We start from the raw sequence: 20,118 nt of genomic DNA on the forward strand, positions 1-20,118 counted from the left end.
GGAATTTCATTTGACAAAGCATATCTATTACAAAGGATTTGTTTTTCTTTTTTTACCCAGTGGAGAGGGGAAAATAAATGGATAGAAGAGAAAAATAAATGTCCATTAATTCTCTTCTACTTAAACTTACTTTTACTTTCAAAAGTAAAATTAATTTTTTTTAAAGAGAGCCAATGATGAAAGACCAAACCTAAGATACAAGGTAGAACAATTAACTGATCATGAGATTTTGTTAAGGAAACCAATCATCTATTTTAATTAAAATGTCCTGTTTTCTCTAAATGCATTTCTATGAATAACTAAAAGACAATTATGTTTAAAATTTCTAAATGCACATTTCCATATGTGCCTAGACAAATCTAGGATTCACAACAATTTATCAGAATATAAGGTTGAAAAAAAAAAGAATATAAGGTTGGAGGATTGTAACTGGACAGCTGGAAGACATTCTGGAGGTGAGGGGCTATGCCTGAAGAATAAGGGTATTTTCCATTGAGGCAGGTATGTGGTACAGTAGACAAAGTATTGGGCATGGAAGTGGTACAGCAAACAAAGTATTGGGCATGGAGTCAGGAAAAAGTGAATTCAAATCCTGCCCCAGACAGTTAGTAGCTGGTTCTGAATGAGTCAAAAAACTCTCTTAAGTTTCAACTTCCTCATTTGGAAAATGAGGGTGGAAGTTGGAGTCTATAGTCTTTTAGGTCCCTTACATTTCTGATCTATGGTCCTATAAACTTTTGGTCAAAGACTCCTTAATCTAACATATTGCTCCTTGTAATAGAAGGGAATTGGACTTGGAATCAATAAGATCTGGGTGGGATCTAACCTCATTTATTATTAACTGTGTGACCCTGGGCATGTCATTATTCTCCTCTGTGCTTCAGTTTCTTCCAATGCAAAATGAGATGGGCCTTGATTGCTTCACAGGTCCCTTCCAGCTCTCAACTTTTAATCCTATGCCCATAAGAATGAACTAATAGAATTTGTACACTCAAATGTCCTCATTAATTTGGAACCCTCAAGGGCTTCTTTTAAGACTGCTTTCAGAACCTAACTCAAATTCTTCTGAATGGTAAATATCAAACTTTTCAGAGAATATTTAGTCAAGAAGGGGCAAGAAAGAGAGAAATGACCCTGGGAAGCTATAGACCCAAGTGCTAATCCTGGCTTTGTCATGATGTCAGTCGCATGACTTGGAACAAGTTAATTGCCATCCCTAGGCTTCAGCTCTCTCATCTCGAAAATGAAAGACTGGGGAAGACCTGATAGCTGTCCCTAATTATTTGGAAGGCTGCCATTCAGAAGAGGAATCACATTCATAGTGGGAGGACTCAGAGGATAGAACAAGGAACTCTGGTAAGAGGAAATGGCAGCTAATAAGATGTAGACCTATCCCAATTCAGAATGACTAACCTTGGTTGGCCATAGGTCATGAATATTCCTCTACAGAGGAACTTTCTAGAAAGATAGGGATCTTGCTCATATGAGCCCAACCCATCCTTTAAAGTCCCTCCAAACTTGGAGACTTTATGACTAAGTGATTTCTTAGGTCTTTTTCAGTCTTGAAATTCTGTCATTTTTTTTTCCTTTCACTAACAAAAAAATCATAAGAAAATCAGGTCAGATGAAAAAGGTGGGTGTGTCAAGTTAGTAATACTGTTTTAGTTTAAAAACTAAGCAGCTTCCTAACTTCCTTATAGGCCAACTAAACAACTTATGCCATTCAACAGATCCAGTTAATGTCAACATCTCCTAGAGATGGCTATAAACAGAAAGGTAGTATTAAAACCAGTTAATGGTCAATATCTCCCAGGAAAGACTCTTAATCAAAATATGGCAATGGGACTGTGACTGATTATCATCTCTCCATGTGTGAATGTCTCTGCCATAGTTAGCTTTGATACCTAGGTTTAAAGGCTTCATCTCCCAGGTAGATTTTTCCTTAAACATTAATATGTCTATTATTTAGCAAGGAAGCGAAGGCACCCATGTAGAAAAAAGAACCAAATGAAAAAATTTAGAGCTGCTGAGAGTCATAGCGATATCTAACCATTATTTTTTGCAATTGGGAAAATCTGAGGTCTGGAGCAATTAAAAGATTTGTCCAAGGTTACTAAGTAATAATAGCAGAAGAAGGATTCAAATATAATCACTAAAGCTGACTTTTGATGCTTTTTTGATCATTTTCCCCATTGAGTTTCCAGGAAACTTCAGGTATTTAGGGCTACCCTAATCACTCAATCCAGTAAAAGTGACAAAAAGTCAAGAGTACCTAAGTTCAGGCCAAAGAATTAAAAATTTTCACGTTAAAAGAATGTAAACTGAAAGGGAAAAGGGATATATTAGGAAATTAGAGTGAATTAAAAATAAAAGATAATAAAAATAAGGAAATCTACAGAAAAAATGAGGACTTTGGCTCCCCTCATTTGGCCATACTAGATTTTTCTGGGGAACCCTAGATTCCTAGAATGTCCTCTTCTCCTCCTCTCTCCACATGCTAAAGATTCTAGAAAAAAGATATATAACCTAATAGACCTTACCCATTTAGGGTCCAGAAACTGGCAAAAAGGATAATTTATTGTGTGTAAAAAAGAAATATATTATGGCATAGTGACAAGAGTCAGCTTCAAAGTCAGGAAGATCTGGGTTTCAAATCTGTCTCTTATACAAACTGGGTGTGACCTTGGGCAAGTCAGCTGCATGCTAGGGACCTCTCTAAAACTTAATTTGTAGAGATGATGCCCACCTGTTTTCATAAAAGGAGTTTCTTCCCCTAGATTAGTGAAGATTATCAGACTAGTCCCTATCCCTAAGGCTAGGTCTAAGGTCTCAAACCAATAGCGTGTGGGAGTGGTGAAGAATATCAGGGTATGTGGATGATAAGTCCTCAGGGAAACAACACAGGGAAAGGATTAATTCATCTCCATATCCTATCCTTTCTACTTGATGAAGACACATCATAGTTTTGTTGGGTTGAAAGATTAATTAGGATTAGTCCTATTATATTTCTGTTCTTTCCATCTATTCCTATATCAAGATGGATCTAGAGATGGAAGATCCCAGAGAGCAGGGAAGAGAAATGATGGCTTCCACTATATATAAAGGCTCAGGTCCCAGTTCTGCAGGCAGACTGCTTTAGTGGGCCGGGGACAGGACCTAGGTCCTAGTCCAAGCTTCAGCACTACATCCCTGTGTGACTTTGAGAAAGGCAATGAACCCCTCTGGGCTTCATCCCTTATTCATCCCAGGGGATGAATTACTCCCTTAAGTTGCTTTGAGGCCAGAGACACTCAATGTAGAATGACTCTTTCAGTTACTCTCCATGATGCCAAACCACTGCTCTCTCATCCTCAGGTGGGGAGACATTTGAGAGCTTTGGAGATGTAGGTTCTTAGAATGATGAAATATAAAAGTGAGGCAGCTAAGTGGCAACATGAATAGAAAACAAGGCCTGGAGGCAAGAAGACCTTCAAATTAGGCCTTCAATACTTATTAACTGGGTGACCCTGGGCAAGTCACCTAGCCTCTGTCTCAGTTTCCTCTTATGTAAAATAGGAATAATATTAGCACCTACCTCCCAGGGTAGTGTTTGGGAGAATCAAATGGAACATAAAGTGTTTAGCACAGTATCTGGTTATATAAATGCTCTCTGTTATCATTAGTTATTATAGAAGTGTTGATGCTGACAAAACATCTAATGATCTGTCCCCCCAACTAAGGTCTCTAAAGGGTTGGTCTCAAATCCCCTTTCACACAGGCGCTCTCTCTCTCTCTCTCTCTGCAGTGCTAGGCAGGAAAACCCAAACCAGTTTTCTTCACTAACGAGGAATGGACAGCATAAAAATAGTCTAATCTACAGCTCAGAGAAGGTGCCCAAGCTCTCCACAGTGTGCTCAGAGGTATCTAGGATAGACTCAGCACTCATAGACAGATGAATGCAGGCCCCTCCCTCCAAGCAGTTGATCCCTTTTTACCCTCTCTAGAAAAGAAGGGCTTGGGGCAGATGAATTTCTCTAGTGGGGACGGTGGGACTGGAGTGATGGGGTAGTGGAAGTTGTTGAGGTAAGAACCTGTTGGCCAGGATCTTAACACAGGAAGGAAATAAGAAGCCAGCATGAGGGAGGAAATGATGGCTTCCACAGTTCCTGTTCCCTCAGCAAGCAAGAAACCTACAGACAATCAGCAGGGAGCCTTGCCTCCTTCAACCCCACCCCCAAATGCAAGTTGAATCTTCTTATAAAGATGACCATCCCCATCCCATATTTCAACGTCACCAAAAAACCCCAAACCCCAAACAACACACACACACACACACACACTCTCTCCCTCTGCTACAAGGAATGGCAAGGGGGTTTGGGGGGGAACTGACAAGGCAGATTAGGGACTTAATGAGGTAAGAGGACCTTGGGGGAAAACACCAAGCCCTTAGTATGTCTCTGTCTCTGTCTCTCTCTCTCTCAAGCCAGAAAATGAAAGACCCAAGTGGAGAGGAGGAGGCAGTCAGACGAGAATTACTTTCATTCATATTGCTTGGCCTGTGGAGAGGGAGAAGAAGGGAAAAGGAGGAAAAGAAGAGAGAAACTGGGGTAGGGAGAGGGAAATAAGGCAGAGAGCCTTGAGCTGGGGGAAAACCTACATTACTGATTTGGTCTTGAGTCTTCTTAATCCTCTGAAGCTCAGGTGTGTCAGCCACAACGCTGAAGCCCTTCCCCTTGTTCTTTTCAAATTCTTCCTTGTAACGCACCTGGGGAAGAGAGCAAAAATGAAAGTGAGCTGCAAGTGGGTACTGCTGGAGAAGGGGGGAAATGGAAAGGACCCCAAACAGGGGCTGTAGGGAAGAACTTTAAATTGAGACCTCTGGAATATGTTCCATTATCCCAAACTCTTGAGGCTAACCCTAAAGCAGGAAAGTGTGCTGTATGATCTCTTCTTGGCCCTGGAAGGTACCCACTAAGTCTCCCTGCTATTAAGTAACCATCTCAGCATCAATGATTGTACCAAGATAAGAAAGAGCTAGAACAGAGGAGAGTCACTAGCTTCTGGCTGGCACTGCTAACACCTTGGAGCTTATCTCGAGAAAGGGTCAATGGAATGGGGAAACAGAGGAAGGTGAAGAGGGGAACTGGGCAGAGAACCAGAATAGAGTATACTTTAATAGAGGTTATTGACCTAGTACTGGTGGATAGATTTCAGGGTCTCTGTAAACTTGGATAGGGAAAAAAAAAGTTCCATCTATATTTTTAATAAACTGAAATATAGCAATTCATGTATTTTACTTTATGCATTTAAAAAAATCACTCTGAAAAGAGGTCCCTAGGTTTGACCAGACTGCCAAAGAAGTCCACCGCACCAAAAAGAGAGGAAGAACCCCCTCATCAGACTGATCCCCAAGAATCTAGATGATAATTCTAGAGAAGGTAATACTGCCCATTCTGTCCTGAAGACACTAGAGAAAAATGTGAAGAATTTCCAGATGCAGAGGGCAAATGAGGGACCAAGATTTGAGAATTCCCTAGGAATATACAGGAATGAGCTCCATGATAGAGTGCTACACTTGGAATCATAAAGACCTAAAGTTGAATCTTGCCTCAGTCACTTATTTAACTTGTCTGCTTCATTTTCGCCATCTGTAAAAAGGATGACAACAGCATTTACTTCCCAGGGATAGTATGAGAATCAAATAGAATATTATTTGAAAAATATTTTGTAAACTTTAAAACACTATATAAATGCTAGCTTTGTTTTTTATTATTTATTATTATCATCATCATAATTAGGTAAAGAAGAATAAAGTTAGAGTCTCTCAAGGCTCTTCCTCCTTTTTCCCACATGGATAGGGATGTTCCAGGTCCCTGGAACATCTCTCTCTCTCTCTCTCTCTCTCTCTCTCTCTCTCTCTCTCTCTCTCTCTCTCAGCAGCTGTTCCCTTCCTGCTAGGTTCTCTCTGTATTTCCTCCATGGGGGGTGGCCCAGTCCCTGGAAGGCAGGTCAGCCCAGGACATGGACCACATGACTGAGCCTCCTGAGAGTTTCCAGGATGAGATCTGGGTGGTTCCCAGACAAGAAGAGGGAGGGCAGAGGTAAGGGTGGAATATTCTTCAGCAGGGAATGAGCCAGATGATTCCGGTCCCCCCCATTCCCCTACCACCCACCACCTGTCACTTGGCCCCCAATCCCCAGTACTCCTAAAGCTTCCCAACTTGGGTCAGCGGCCCGTGAAATTGTCATTATAACAACACAAACATACAAAACATTTTTCTCAGGACATCCCATGAATTAGGAAGTAAAGTACTAGATTTTTGGCTTAGTCTATTCAGTGCCTTACATAGGCACTAATACATGTTTGCTGAATTGGATTTTATGGATGAGGAAGCAGAGGCCCACAGAGGATCAGGAGATTTTGTCCCTGGTCCCTTGCTTGCAAAAGGGATACAGAAACCATTCCAGCACTGGAAACTTCAGCCTCTGGGTCAGAACCCCTAGGCCAGGTCACAGTATCCTGGGATGGCCCCTTCTTTCTCTTTTTTAGTCAACTTAATAAGAAGCAGAGCATCCTGATGTAGTGGAGAGAAAGTCAGCCTTGGGTGTCAGAAAAACTCAAATTCAAGTCTTTCTTCTGACACCTATTGGCTTTGTGAATGTAACTAGGCAACTCCAAGTTGGAGAACAGATGCTGTTATACATTGTTAGGGGAAATTTCTGCATCAAACACCAATGCTGGGAGGTCGAACACTAGAGCTATCACAAGCCTGGACCACAGAATATTTCTGCTTTAGCACATATCAGCAGAAGCTAACAAATGTGGTTCACAACTCTGGGAGTGTGGCCTAGCTGCAGAATAAAGGGTGTACTTTATTTAAAGGGGGAGGGAAGGCTAAGAGAATCAGCTCTGAGAAGCATTTGAAAGAACAGGAAGGAGGGCCACAGGCTCTTGGGATAGTGAGAGCAGCAAGAGACCAGACTACAGACTGCTTACAATTAAGCTCACCAATAGTGAGTGACCCATTGTGTAGCTCAGTAGTAGGACTAAATTCAAAAGGTGACAGATTTAGGACAGGAAGTGGCCTGAAAGGTCATCATCTTGCTCTGACCTCATTTTATAGTTTTAAAAAGAGAGGCCCAGAGATTCCAGTTGACTTGCCTAAGGCCTCACAAAGAACTAGGATGTCTGCTAGTAATCTTAAGTCCAAGGGAAGATAGTGTGAATGCTGATTTGAGTCAGTTTGTGGATCAAATCCTATTATGGGTGCTTACAGTATGACCTTAGGTAAATTAATTTTCTAATTTTCCTGGGTCTCTGTTTCCTTATCTGTAAAAGAAAAGAATTGGAGACTAAATGGCTTTTGAGGTCCTTTCCAGCTCTAGAGATTTGATCCATGAATGATTCCAGAAGTCACTCAGTCTCCCTCCAAGCAAAGTTCTGATCCCATTTCCCACATACTCAAAAATCCTTCATTGGCTACCCACTGCCTAATGAGTAAAATCCAAACTGTGGGGATGGAGAGTGTGCTGGATTTAGAGTCAAAGGAATTGGCTTGAAATTCTTCTGATCCTCTATTTTCTCATCTTAAAAATAGAAAATAAAGACAAGTCCCCATCAGGTGCGCAGATCTCCATATGACCCTTGGACTCCTCCAGTTTCTTTACTTATTGATTTAGATGTCTTCTGAAATCCTTGCTAGCTCTTCATCTAAGATCCTGGGATGATCATTCTCTATGTAAAGCTTGTGCTTTCCTACCTTCTCCCAATCCAACCATCTCCCACTAAGTCATTTGGGCTCAGCCTCTTTGAGGAACAACTCACTGATGAGAGCCCCATCAAACATCACCCTCCTCCCAACTCTGGCCCATCTGGCTTGATCTTGCTGTCCTTATAAGGCTTGGGGCCCTTTCTCCAGGGTAATGTCCACTCTGGTGACATCAGCTAGTTCTCAGCCTTCCTCCCCACCCCCAATCCCAACACAGCTGTGCAAAAGGGTGATTCACTTTACACTTGGAATGGTATGCCAGGGAGGATCAAGAAAAGGGCAGAAAGCAGGGTTCTGGTCAAAGTACTCCAGGTCACAATTGCAAACTCATTTGACACTAATCATTCCAGGATGTGGGGAAGAAACAAGAGATAATAGCTAATAACTAACATTTAGATAAAGAACTTGACCTATATTACTTTATTTGATGTTCCCAATTTTCTTAGAGAGATACTATACCCCTGATTTATAGATGAGGAAAACCAGTGAAACTTAACCAAAGAGGTTAAAGTGACCCAAAGCCACACATCTAGAGTCTGAGGTAGAATCTGAACTCAGGTCTTTCTGACTCCAAGTTCAACACTCTATTAAGCCACCAAGCAACACAAGGACCAAAACTCCTCTCTTGATCTTAATGCTCTCAGACTTTCCAGCTGGAATGAAAGCACATATCCTCCCAAAAGTCCATGGGTCTCTAGGCAGTGGGGAGAGCTATCAAGAAACATGGGAGTTAGGGGGTAGGAAAATATCTTCATGGTTCTCAATGTCCTATCTCCAATTCCTTCCTAGCCTCTGCTTTTAAGGAGGTAGAATTCAATTTAATAAACATTTATTAGATACCTACTATGTGTCAGTCACTATGTTAAACTCTAGAAAGAATAATCAATGGTACTTTGGCAATGGAGAACTGGATACAGTTAGTTGATTTGTGCTGGGTGGAATCTGAACCCAGGCCTGCCATGTGAGCCATGTGGAACTTGTCTATGTGTATCATTGCTTCACTTCCTCAACAAGGCTGCACTTGTCTCAGACTAGGGACCAGGAAGAGGGCCTATAAATTACATATACCCACACACTCACAGCCACAAATATTCCTCCCCATACACACACACACACACACACACACACACAAACACACAGACCTGGTCCCCAAGGACAACACAGAACTGGACATCTGAGTCAACTACAAAAACTAGGGACCAAGGGACTGGTTATTTACATGTCTAAAAAGGAAAATTCTCATCCAGACATTCTCCAACCCTTCCCTATATCAGAAACTAAGCTCAAGGTACAATAGTATAAAGCATAACCAAGAAAACACTATGCACAATGACTTCAATAATTAAAATGAAAAGACCCACAAAACAATAAAAAGTGAATGTTATAAAATTATAAGGACATGCATGGCTCCAAAAAAGAGAGAAGACACTCACTCCTTTGCAAGGAGATCATAAATATAGAATATTCTACATACTTTAGAGGAAAGTAATATAATAGTCAATTTTGCAGATTTTTTCTCTTATTTTTCTTTAAAAATATTACTTATTAAATAGGAAGGCTCTCTGGGAACAAGAAGGAAAGGCTACTGGGAGCTATTTGGATGATGTAAAAAGACAAAAGATGTCAAATTTTACTTAAATATAAAGGAAGGAAGGCAAAAGGAAGGAAGAAAATGGAGAGAGATGAGACAGGACTAAGAGAAAATGAACACAGATCTCATCCTTCAGTCGATCTAAGTTAGGAGTGATAATAAGAGGGGAGGGCAGGGTTAACCTTCTTCTGCCAAGTCTCAGGGTGGGGCCACTAAGGTGGTCATTTCTGGATGGACACCCAAGCAGAGGAGTAAGCCAAACCTGTGGTTCCCAGCCCCATGGGGGTGGCCCTAGGTATTCCAGACACCAAAGGTGCCACTTTAGGGGAACCTGTTTAGACACTGGAAAAAAACAAACTAAAATAGATTGGTTGATTTCCAAAAATAGAAAAGGTTGGATTTCCAAAGTGATGGAGACACAGAGTCGAGACGTAGAGACAGATCCAGAAAAAGGAACCACTTGCCTGAGTTGCCTCACTGGGCCCTCTTAGCATGGTAGTAGAAGGTTAAGGATTTCCTTTATTAATCTCTAGCTTCAGCAGACCTGTCCCCAAGGCCCTAGGCACTTCAGGAGGCAAACGTGGTCTGGTCCCCCAACCTCATCCTACCCAGTCAGATAGCCTGAGCTGGGTCAACCAGCCCAATTTCTCTCTTTTAACTGGTTACTAAGTAGAGCTGTTGGCAGAGAGGTGCCCTGGATCAAAATAGAGATTTTTACAGAGCTCGGAAAACAATGGCCTCCAGAATGCAATAACAGTGAAGTCAGAGGAGCTGGGTTCATATCGTCCCTCTGATATTTACTGTCTGTGTGCTCCTGAGTTATTTAATCTTCCTGGCCTCAAATTTACTGAGATGTTAAAAATAAAAGACAAATATTTCTGAGGTTTCTTCTAGCTCTGACATTCCATAAAGATCAGACCACTCACCACTCCTCTCTGAAGAAAAAATACGAATTACCCAGGCTCTCTACAAGATCTGGCTTTATCCACACACTTCACCAAGTCCATACATTCACCCTTCAGAGTCCAGTCTAACCCTCATCCCTCATTCCTAAACCATCAAGTAATAACAAGGCCCTCAGTAAATGAACTAGGAATAGGTGAATAGTAGTGCCTGCTGAGGGGCGGGGTGTCTACTGTTTAGCCCTTAAAGCTAGATGTAGCCCCTTCCCACCTCTGCCTGACTCCATGGTCCTGGGATGGAGCCAAGACTGGCTTTCTATGTCGCCAGAACACACATACACTTCACAAACTCCTAACTCACTCTCTCTCACTCTCTCTCTCTCTCTCTCTCTCTTTCTCTCGCTCAGGTATTTGATGCTGGGGGGGAAAAGAGCTACAGTTGCCTCCTTTGTGAGTCAGACAAAAGAAAACGGAATTTAGATCTCTATCATGAGGAAGTTTAGAATTTCTCTCCCCTTAAAAGAGTGGATATAAATGCCTGTATCATGTGTGTGTAAGCATGTGTATGTGTATGTTCACTGTCTTCTGTCTCAATTTGTCTGAGAGGGTCTGTTGGTATCTCAGTTCAGAGGCCTCTCCAAAGGTGTCCATCTTCCCACTCTAAAATCCTGACACCTACAAGAGAATTTGGATCATAAATCAGCCCCATAAAAGTTTCAGAATTGTCTTGAGGGTGGGAATGTGTATTTGGGTTTGAGGGAAAGGGAGGGGACACGAAAACTGGGACTTTAGCCAAAACTCACATATCCCCTTCAGCTGTTTGGGGGATTTAGCTGGGGAGGGCAGATGCTACAAGCCGGCTCTAGAAGGCCCAGTCTTCATGCCTCTCCAAACTAAAATTTAGTGAAATTTCATCCCTGTCACTGAGGCCAGCTGGCCTCTGGATTTTACCCCATATTGGAGGTCTGGCATGAATCCTTAACCAAAGTGGGCACTGCAAGACTTCCACTTTCCCCCAAGAAGCCTGCCAAAGACTCCTTGTTTTGCCTGACCCTCCCTACTGATATGCCACCCAGCAGCAGCCTGGCGCCACCCCTCTTGTGCCAACGTGCCTGGCATGTTCACCCACTACCAAATAATTGCAGCTTCTCCCCTGCAGCGTAGGTGGGGGTCCCTGAAGAGAGAGATGTGAACTGCTGCTGTGTATAAAAATTAACTTCCCTCTTTCATCCTCCAGATTTTAGAAATACACATCAAGTTCCAATTTGGGAAAAGGCAAGGAAAGGGTCATTGACAGGTATAAAAGCAACCAGATCCTTCTTAAAGGGACTTCTCACATAGCCCTAGATGGGCTAAGCAGATTCTACCCATATTTTAAAAAAGAAAAGAAAAAAGATAAAAAAGAAGACTTTTAAAAGCCCAAAGAGAGAAGCATCTTTTCTAAGGACACTCTAGGATACAAACTTGAACCTAGTATTTTTATTAGTAAAGATGTTTTGGTTTTTCAGTCTGTTTCCCTATTGCTACCCCCAGTATCTCATATAAAGTAGATTAATAAGTTAACTGACAAATGTTTACCAAGTTTAATTATCTCCCAGCCTCTTATAGCCCTGTCCTGGCATCCTGCAGAAGTTCTCAGGTAACAAGAAGAAGAGACATAGCCTTGCTCTTAAGATGCTCGCCCTGTATAAGAGTTCTCTGCTCAAAAACCCATTACTCAGAATGTCTCTGGGTTGTCTCTGTCAAATGAAGGGTATTGGACTATGTCAAGTCTCAGATCTCTTCTGGCTCTGTACCCATGATCCCCTTGTTTTCCTCACCTATGTACTTGGTAAAAGTATATTTGTTTTATTATCAGACCAGGTCAAACAATGAGGAAGGAAAATTTTCCAGGAGGAGGTGAACCTGTGTCACACATTCCAAAGTCAGATATATTTTTCTTTTATTGTTAACGTTCATTGTTTGGCATTGCTTTCACCCCATTCATTGGTGCCAATAGCCCAGAGGTACATGGAAGTAGTCCAAGACTGACTCACAAATGATCAGCTAGTTCTAAATCTACCTTCCTCTTCTTAGACGTGTTCTCTACATGGGGACAGGGAATTTGAGAGGGCTTCTGAAGAGCCGAGAAGGCTCCATGAAGGAGAGAGCCTCTCAGGAAATTCATCAGACTTCTCCTTGGCCAGAAACTAAGAAAGAAGGAGGTGTCTGTGTTACAAAAGAATGAATAATGGAATCAGAGTCCGACAACTCCAGCTCTTTCCCTAAATTGATGTGTGCTGTGGGACAAATTACGGAGGCTTTTCCCTGGATCTAGGTTTTCCTTCCAATACAAAAAAATAAAAAGAGAGAAATGAGGGGGATGAACTAGAAGACCTGAGAGCCTTTCCAGCTCTGACATTCCATAATCAGCTGGTCATCTACTGCTCCTCTCTGAAGAGAAAATACGAGTTATGCCTGGTTTTCTCCAAGTCATGCCTGGCTTTTTCCTCTTCCTGCCCTAAGTTTATGCACTTGCTAGCTACTGACCACTACTTGTGCCATCTTCCTACAATATTCAGGACAAGCCCTTTCTCCATCCTCATACCAGAACATCCCCAAAGGGAATTCAGGGAGAGGGAACAACTGTGGCTCCTGGGGGACTAGAGGAATGAGATATAATGAGAAAATCTCTCTTGGGTGGTTGAGAATTCACTCTGAAGAACAAAACATCCAATGAGAGGAAGGAAGGAAAGAAGGGAGGGAGGAAGGAATGAAGGAAGGAAGGAAGAGAGGGAGGGAAGGGAGAAGGCCCACCTAGCCATCTCTTCATACCAACAGCTCTGTAGAAAGAACCCTATGAGGGGCAGCTAGGTGGCACATTGGATAGAGCACCGGCCCTGGAGTCAGGAGTACCTGAGTTCAAATCCAGTCTCAGACACTTAATAATTACCTAGCTGTGTGGCCTTGGGCAAGCCACTTAACCCCATTTGCCTTGCAAAAAAAAAAAAAAAAAACCCTATGGCCACCTAATGTCATAACAGTCACTTGGCCATATGAGTGTGGGGGCGTCGATTTAAATTAAAACCAGTCTCCTCACTTCACAGTCCCATCTCTCATGTCCTGGCTAAAAAAACTAACTAATAGGTAGGACTAATGTTGGTCTCTCAACATAGTCAATTAGCTTCCTTTATCATCACGGGGGTGGTATTATGCCTATAAAAAGAGCAAGATGATAATACTCTTCCTACCTAGCTCACAGGGTAGTTATGAGGGGCTATATTATTCCTGAAAGCCCTGCAGCCCCGATGGAGTGGAGGGGGGTAGAGGAGACAAGCCCTAGGGGGAAAAGGGGGCCTTATACTTCCAGATGCCATCAATGCCAAGTGCCCCTCCAAGAAGCAGACCCAAGAGCCCTAGAAACAGTTGTGCCTCCCCCCCCCCCACCTCCTGCAGCCTTTTGCAGGGATGGAACCTGACTACTTCCTCTGCAAAATCACCACCTCCCTCCCCACCCCCACCTTCCACCTCCTCAGCAGTCACAGCAACGGAAGAACCAGAAAAGGAGTCTTCCCCACAAAAGTCCTTAACACCATCAATAGACAGACTTTTATTTAAGAAAATGGCACAATGAAAAAGACTCAGTACTACTAGTTTTGCTGCCTGTGTTCCCTTAGGGCCACTGGGCCTTTCCAATTTACTTGCAGCTAGAACCTCTCATTCAGGTTGCCTCGCCCCACCCTACCCTGTGAGGATGTGAGCCCTTGGAGAGCAGGAAGCTTTCTTACTTTTCAATTTTTATCCCCAGAGTCTAACATCATGCATAGCACATAGAATTTAATTAAATGCTTTTTCCCCCATTCATGCCTTACTATACTTATTATTCTATTAATAATAAATCACATTTCTAGACCTCCTTAAGGTTTAGAGAGCACTTTCCTCAAAGATACCGCTAGTGAACAAGCTTGAGTGTTATTAAACCCATTTTATAGATGAAACTGAGATTCAGAAAAACTAAACGACTTAGACACAATCATGTTGAAGTGAATAAGAATCAGATCTAGAGTTTAAAACACAGACCTTCAGACTAAGACAAAGGCTCAAATAAATTACCAAATGAATTATATAAATATTAGCTTAAAACCACAAACATACCTAATAGGGGCCCCGTCCATATCTAGTTCCTCACAAGCCCCATGACCACTCCCAGGAAATAAAAAGGAACTGAGTTAGTGACTAGTGGTGGGGTGATGGGGAGAGACAACGGAGGCACTTCAGATTTATGTGACTTCAAGCAAGTCACAACCTCTCAGAGCTCCAGCTACCTCATCTAAAACACAGGGATGAAAATACTGTATGTTTTAGGGATGACAATTATTTACTTTAAGTGGGCAAGTATCTCAACTGCTCAAAAACCTCAAATCTGTAAAATGGGGATGAATACTTGCCCAATCTCCCTTCTAAAGTATTATGAAGAAAATGCTTGTGAATCTTTTTTTAAGAGCCCTACAGAAAAATGAATCATTTGTTAGGATTTCAGGAGCATGGCATGTTCTCAAAAGTCACCTATCTCTTTTGGGGTACCAGTATGTAGAGAGAAGGCAGAGGAGGGGGAAAAGGGGAGAAAAAGAGGTGCCCCAAAACCTGTTGTGTAACTGGAAGGGGAAGGAACCCTTGCCAAAGGCCAAGGTTACACAACCCACCAACCAGCAGCAGGGTCCCAGCTCCGACTTCTCCTTACCTGGCTTTGGAGCTCACTCTGCTGCTTAAGACGAAGGTTCTCAGGAGTGTCGGCCACCATCGTGAATGACTGCTTGGGGTAGTGTCTGTAAAACAAAAGGTGGGGTGATGGTCATCCTCAGATATGGAAGAAATGGGGAATCCTCATTCTTCCAAAAATCCAAAGTCATCTTCATCATCCTTTCCCTATATACTCCTGTCACAGTCATCACCCAGGAGCAGCCTCTCATCAACTCTTTGAAGTTGTTGCTGTTGTTCAGTCCTAGCAATTCTTCACTGACCCCATTTGGGGTTTTTTTAGCCAAGATACTGGAGTGGTTTGCCATTTCCTCTTCTACCTCATTTCACAGATGAGGAACCAAGGCAAACAAAGTTAAGTGACTGGCCTAGGGTCACATAGCTACTAAGTGTCTGAGGCTAGTTTTAATTCATGAAGATGAGTCTTCCTGACTCCAGGCCCAGCACTCTATCCACTGTGCCAACTAACTGCACCAACAATCGGATTATTGCAATAATCCCTCTGATGTGTGTCTCACACCCTCTCCAGGGGGTTCCTGTTATCTCCAGGATCAATCCTAAATTTCTGTTTGGCTTTTAAAGTCTATCATAACTTGGTCCCACTGCTACTGTTTCAGTCTTCTTATACTTACTGGTCCTTGTACACTGTCACCCCAATTCTCTCCCCCTCTGAACCTCCTGGTTTCCTTTAAAATTCTACTTGCAGGGGCAGCTAGGTGATGCGATGAACAGAGAATTGGCGCTGGAGTCAGGAGAACCTGAGTTCAAATCCAGACTTAGATACTTGACACTTAACTGACTGTGTAACCCTGGGCAAGTCACTTAATTTTGATTGTCTCACCCAAAAAAAAAAACCCCACCTGCAGGAAGCCTTATCCAATTCCCCCTTTAAAGCTAGTGCCTTTTCCCTTTTGATTAGCTCCAAATGGTCCTGTCCATCATTGGTACATCCTTTAGATAATGAGATAATGATAAGGGAAGGGATAGTTTTTGCCTTTCAGTATAAGCCCAGCACTTACTTACCACAGAGCCTAAACACATAGGGGTTTAATAATTGGTGACTTGATTTGATTCCCAAGATCAACCCACAAGCATTATTAAAGCAGGGTTAGCTAAATATCAAAGCGGGGAACACTGGGCCTGGAATTGGGAAGATCCAAATTCAGATCCAATCTCAGACACTGGGCATTCTCAATTTCCTCATCTGTAAAATGGGGATAATAACTGCACCTGACTTCCATGATAGTTGCAAAGTTCAAATGAAATAATAATCAGAAAGCTCTTCCCACAGATCTAATGTAGAGTAGATGATATATCAAAATTAGCTATGATTATACCAGACCTGTGCTAGCTACAATGCCTGCTTATATTCTATCAGGTAGGAGTTCTGAACATTTTTTGCATTGTGAACCCCTCTGACAGTCTGGTAAAGTTCTCCAAGGACTTCTTCTGAGAACTAGATATTTAAAATTCATAATTGAAGGAAATGCAAAATTTCAGTTGCAGATTGGTGAAAATATTTTTTCCCCATCTAGGTTCATACCCTACCCAAAGCTACCCCCCAAAACTTCTCTAATGTCAGATTAAGTACCCCAGTAAGAGGAAACTATATAACATGAACCTGTTTGTGCACAAAATAATACAAGAAAATACAAGGTAATTTGGTTTCTGTAAGTGATGGTACACTGGAGGTCTTCTAGAAAGATGTAAATGATTCTCAGAGATGGTGATAAGAAAGCACATTATAACAACATTTACATGGAGCTAGATCTCATTTGCCTCCAGGCATGGGGATGGCCAGTGCTAAGGCACAATGAGGAGAGATGGAGATAATATGTGCAGGTTAATCTGAATGGTCAGAGAGCCTGGATAGAAAGAGGTCAGTCATGTACGATGAGGTTGAAAAAGTAGGGGGGAGGGTGGGTTGATTTGGCAGCTGCTTGAGCTTTATAAAAGCTAAGCAACAGAGTTTATATTTGATTCTAGAGGCAGTAACTAAGGAGCAGTTAGAATTTACTAAGGGGGAAGGGGGACACATGATGAGACCTGTATTTAAGGAGAATCATTTTGATTAAATGTGTAAAGAGTCTTGAGTCTGAAGACCAATTAGGAGGTCACTGCAATAGTACAGGTAAAAGGAGATGAAGGTCTGATATATGGTTGTGTTAACTGTGACAAGGGGTCAGATGCAAGAGATGTTATGAAGGCAAAAATTTAGCTGAGTCCTTGGAGATGCGGGGGTGGAGAGGAGTGAAGAGCTAAGAATAACGTCTCTGTTAATATACCAGGACAACTAGGTAGTACAGTGGATAAAGCATCAAACCTGGAATCAGGAAGACTCATCTTCCTAAGTTCAAATCCAGCCTCAGACATTTACTAGCTGTGTGACCCTGGGCTCTTCACTCTGTTTGCCTCAGTTTCCTCATCTTTAAAATGAGCTGGAAAAGGAACTGGCATCACTCCAATATCTCTGCCAAGAAAACCTCAAATGGAGCCACAAAGAGTGGGACATGACTAAAAAAAATACAACTAAACTATAACTAATATCCCAGTCAGCCCTTACCCTTCATTATACTTTCATGTTGATCAACCAGAGTTTTAACCAAAGCTGGCTTTCCCTCATCCCTTGGATTCTCCTCACCTCTATGCCAACAATGCCCACTGGCAAACTCTGGTTTATCATCAGCCTGAATTTATAATGAGACTGGAAAAGTTCACCTTGTCCCACATCTAAATATAAACTATCCATTCCTAAGTCAAAAAGAAATTCTTTTTTGAGATTATGGAGGAGAGATGGTATATGGATAAAGAGAGATAATGTATAAATGTATATTATGTGTTTATATATGTATATTATATGTTACACGAATGTATGCATGTGAGTATGAGTAGAGAGAGAAATAAAGTGCAATCTTGGAAACTGAGGAATTGTGGGAGTGGAAATGGAAGACAAAAGTTGAAGAACTAGTGTCCCCAACATGCAAATTTGGATAAACAAACTTCCAAACCCAGTTTTTTCATCTATTAAATGGGGATAATAATGCTAGTACCACTGACCTCACAGGTTAATTTTTAAAAAAATATTTTGTTTTTCCAACTATATGCAATGGTAGTTTTTTTACCAAGCATTTTTTACAAGGTTTTGTGTTTCACAATTTTTCTCCCTCCCTCCTGTCCCCCTGACAGAAAACAATCCAATATAGGCTTTACATTTCTAACCATGCTAAACATAAATGTGTTCAGAGGGTTAATTTTGAGAAAAGTACCATGTAAACTGTAAATGTGATGCATCTAAGTATGATCAGTCACCATCATCATCATCCTCAAAACAGAAATAGTTAACTGCTTGCCAAATGCTAGGCAAAGATAGATAGACCAACTCTACATGCTGATCCTAGATAATGTGGTCCTCTATTGCTGGAAGTTAAAATTGACAGAACTCTTCATTCTCCCCAGTGGTTCCTATATCACCTCCCCATCCCCAAACCTGCCTCCTAGGACAGGCAATTCCCCAGTGAAGTGAGGAAAGGACAAGCCTGAGGGTGGCCAACAAAAAAGTGTTGGGCTGAACCTTGGAAGAGCTGATGAGGGGTGCCTAGGTGGCGCAGTGGATAAAGCACCGGCCCTGGAGTCAGAAGTACCTGGGTTCAAATCCGGTCTCAGACACTTAATGATTACCTAGCTGTGTGGCCTTGAGCAAGCCACTTAACCCCATTTGCCTTACAAAAACCTTAAAAAAAAAAGAGTTGATAACATGAAAATCAGTCTGGATCAACCTGATCAAACTGTGTGCAATTGGTCTTCAGCCACCAGACAGTATGGGGCCCAGATAATGGAGAAGCTTTATTCTAGGGGTGATAAGGGTGTTCTAGGGAAAATCCTAAGGGAACTAGGGATTATCTGAGAGGAACTCTTGGGAAGACTTTTTTTTTTTTTGCATTGAGACCTTGCAACAGGATAAAGCTGAAAAGTTTTTCTTTTCTTGAGATGGGGTTTGGGCTATCTTTAAACACAGAAATCTCATTTGAATGGATAGGGTAAGATTTGGAAGCTGGGGAAGGGACTCCTTGGGGACTGGTTCATCTCACCTTGATGTCTTTGTGCCCCAGACTTCTGGGTGTATTCAGAAAGGGAGGAGATTGACAGCTATGGCACAGAAAGCCTAGTCTGCATTTGTTGTAAGGTGGTAGTGAGAAGATTAGGAAAAGATACTGAGTATATATGTGTATATGTTTGAGGTTCCTAGGCTGGAGGTAGAACGGAGAGGAAAGCAATGGTCTGTGTGGCTATGACACAGCAGGAAAAACAAGGAGCTTCAAGCATTTCCTGTGGTCCTGCCTGTACAGGGTTAAAACAAAGTGTCATCTCCAAAGAGAAAGCTACACATATACAGAGAGACAGAGAGACAGACAGACAAACAGACACACACACACACTCTCTCTCTCTCTCTCTCTCTCTCCCCATTGGCATCCTGTTGTTTCTCACTGAGGTTCTGGGGAGACCCAAGCTCCCCTACCTCACTCCCCACAAACATGCCTTATCCTAAGATTCCCTGTGAACTAGCCCTTAAAATCATTCTCCCTGTTGGACCCTAGCTTTTTTAACAGCTGGAATACCCAATCCACTCTGACAACTGGAAGAAATGGGGGTGGGGAAGGGGAGAACCAGCTTGGATGCCAACAGAGGTTAATCTAGGAGTGGGAATTCTAATCCCACATCAGGTTAACTTTGTTCAACTAGAGAAAAGCCCAGAGACACCGGTCTTGCTCAATCACCCTCCACATTGCCTCTTCATCCTGCAGCCCATCCCCTTTTAGCAGTGGAGAGAGGTGGGAGTGGAGAGTAGGGGAAAAGAAGACAGAGCTGCTGCTAAGCACAACCTGCTCCCCCCCCCCCAGAACCACCACTGGTGAAACATATAAGGCTCTTCCCTTCTTTCCCCTCCCCCCTCCTGGTTTTCTACTCCTTGGGTTCCCATGGCAACCTCATCCCGGCTCCAGGCAGAATCGAGCACCAGCAAGCATGCACAGGCAGCAAAGGGAAAAGGGAGAGTTTTCGGGTGGGGGAGCCCATTCAGGAGACAACAGAACAGAAAGAGAAAGCAGGCAAAGACAGTAGAGACCCAAAGCTCCAAAGCTGG

The 20,118-nt window shown here is 42.4% G+C and overlaps 1 protein-coding gene across 1 annotated transcript in view; it reads right to left on the reverse strand.

Annotated features, from left to right (window-relative positions):
• Positions 1 to 20,118, reverse strand: part of LASP1 (LIM and SH3 protein 1) — a 63,525-nt gene that overhangs the window by 22,835 nt on the left and 20,572 nt on the right. Inside the window, exons 3-4 of the mRNA XM_074224071.1 lie at positions 14,962 to 15,046; positions 4,637 to 4,744 (exon numbers count right to left, since the gene is read on the reverse strand). Of these exons, the coding sequence (XP_074080172.1) occupies positions 4,637 to 4,744; positions 14,962 to 15,046 (193 nt within the window). The remainder of the gene's footprint in view (positions 1 to 4,636; positions 4,745 to 14,961; positions 15,047 to 20,118) is intronic.

This window comes from Macrotis lagotis, chromosome 2 (genome assembly GCF_037893015.1).
Source record: "Macrotis lagotis isolate mMagLag1 chromosome 2, bilby.v1.9.chrom.fasta, whole genome shotgun sequence".
NCBI classification, from domain to species: domain Eukaryota; kingdom Metazoa; phylum Chordata; class Mammalia; order Peramelemorphia; family Peramelidae; genus Macrotis; species Macrotis lagotis.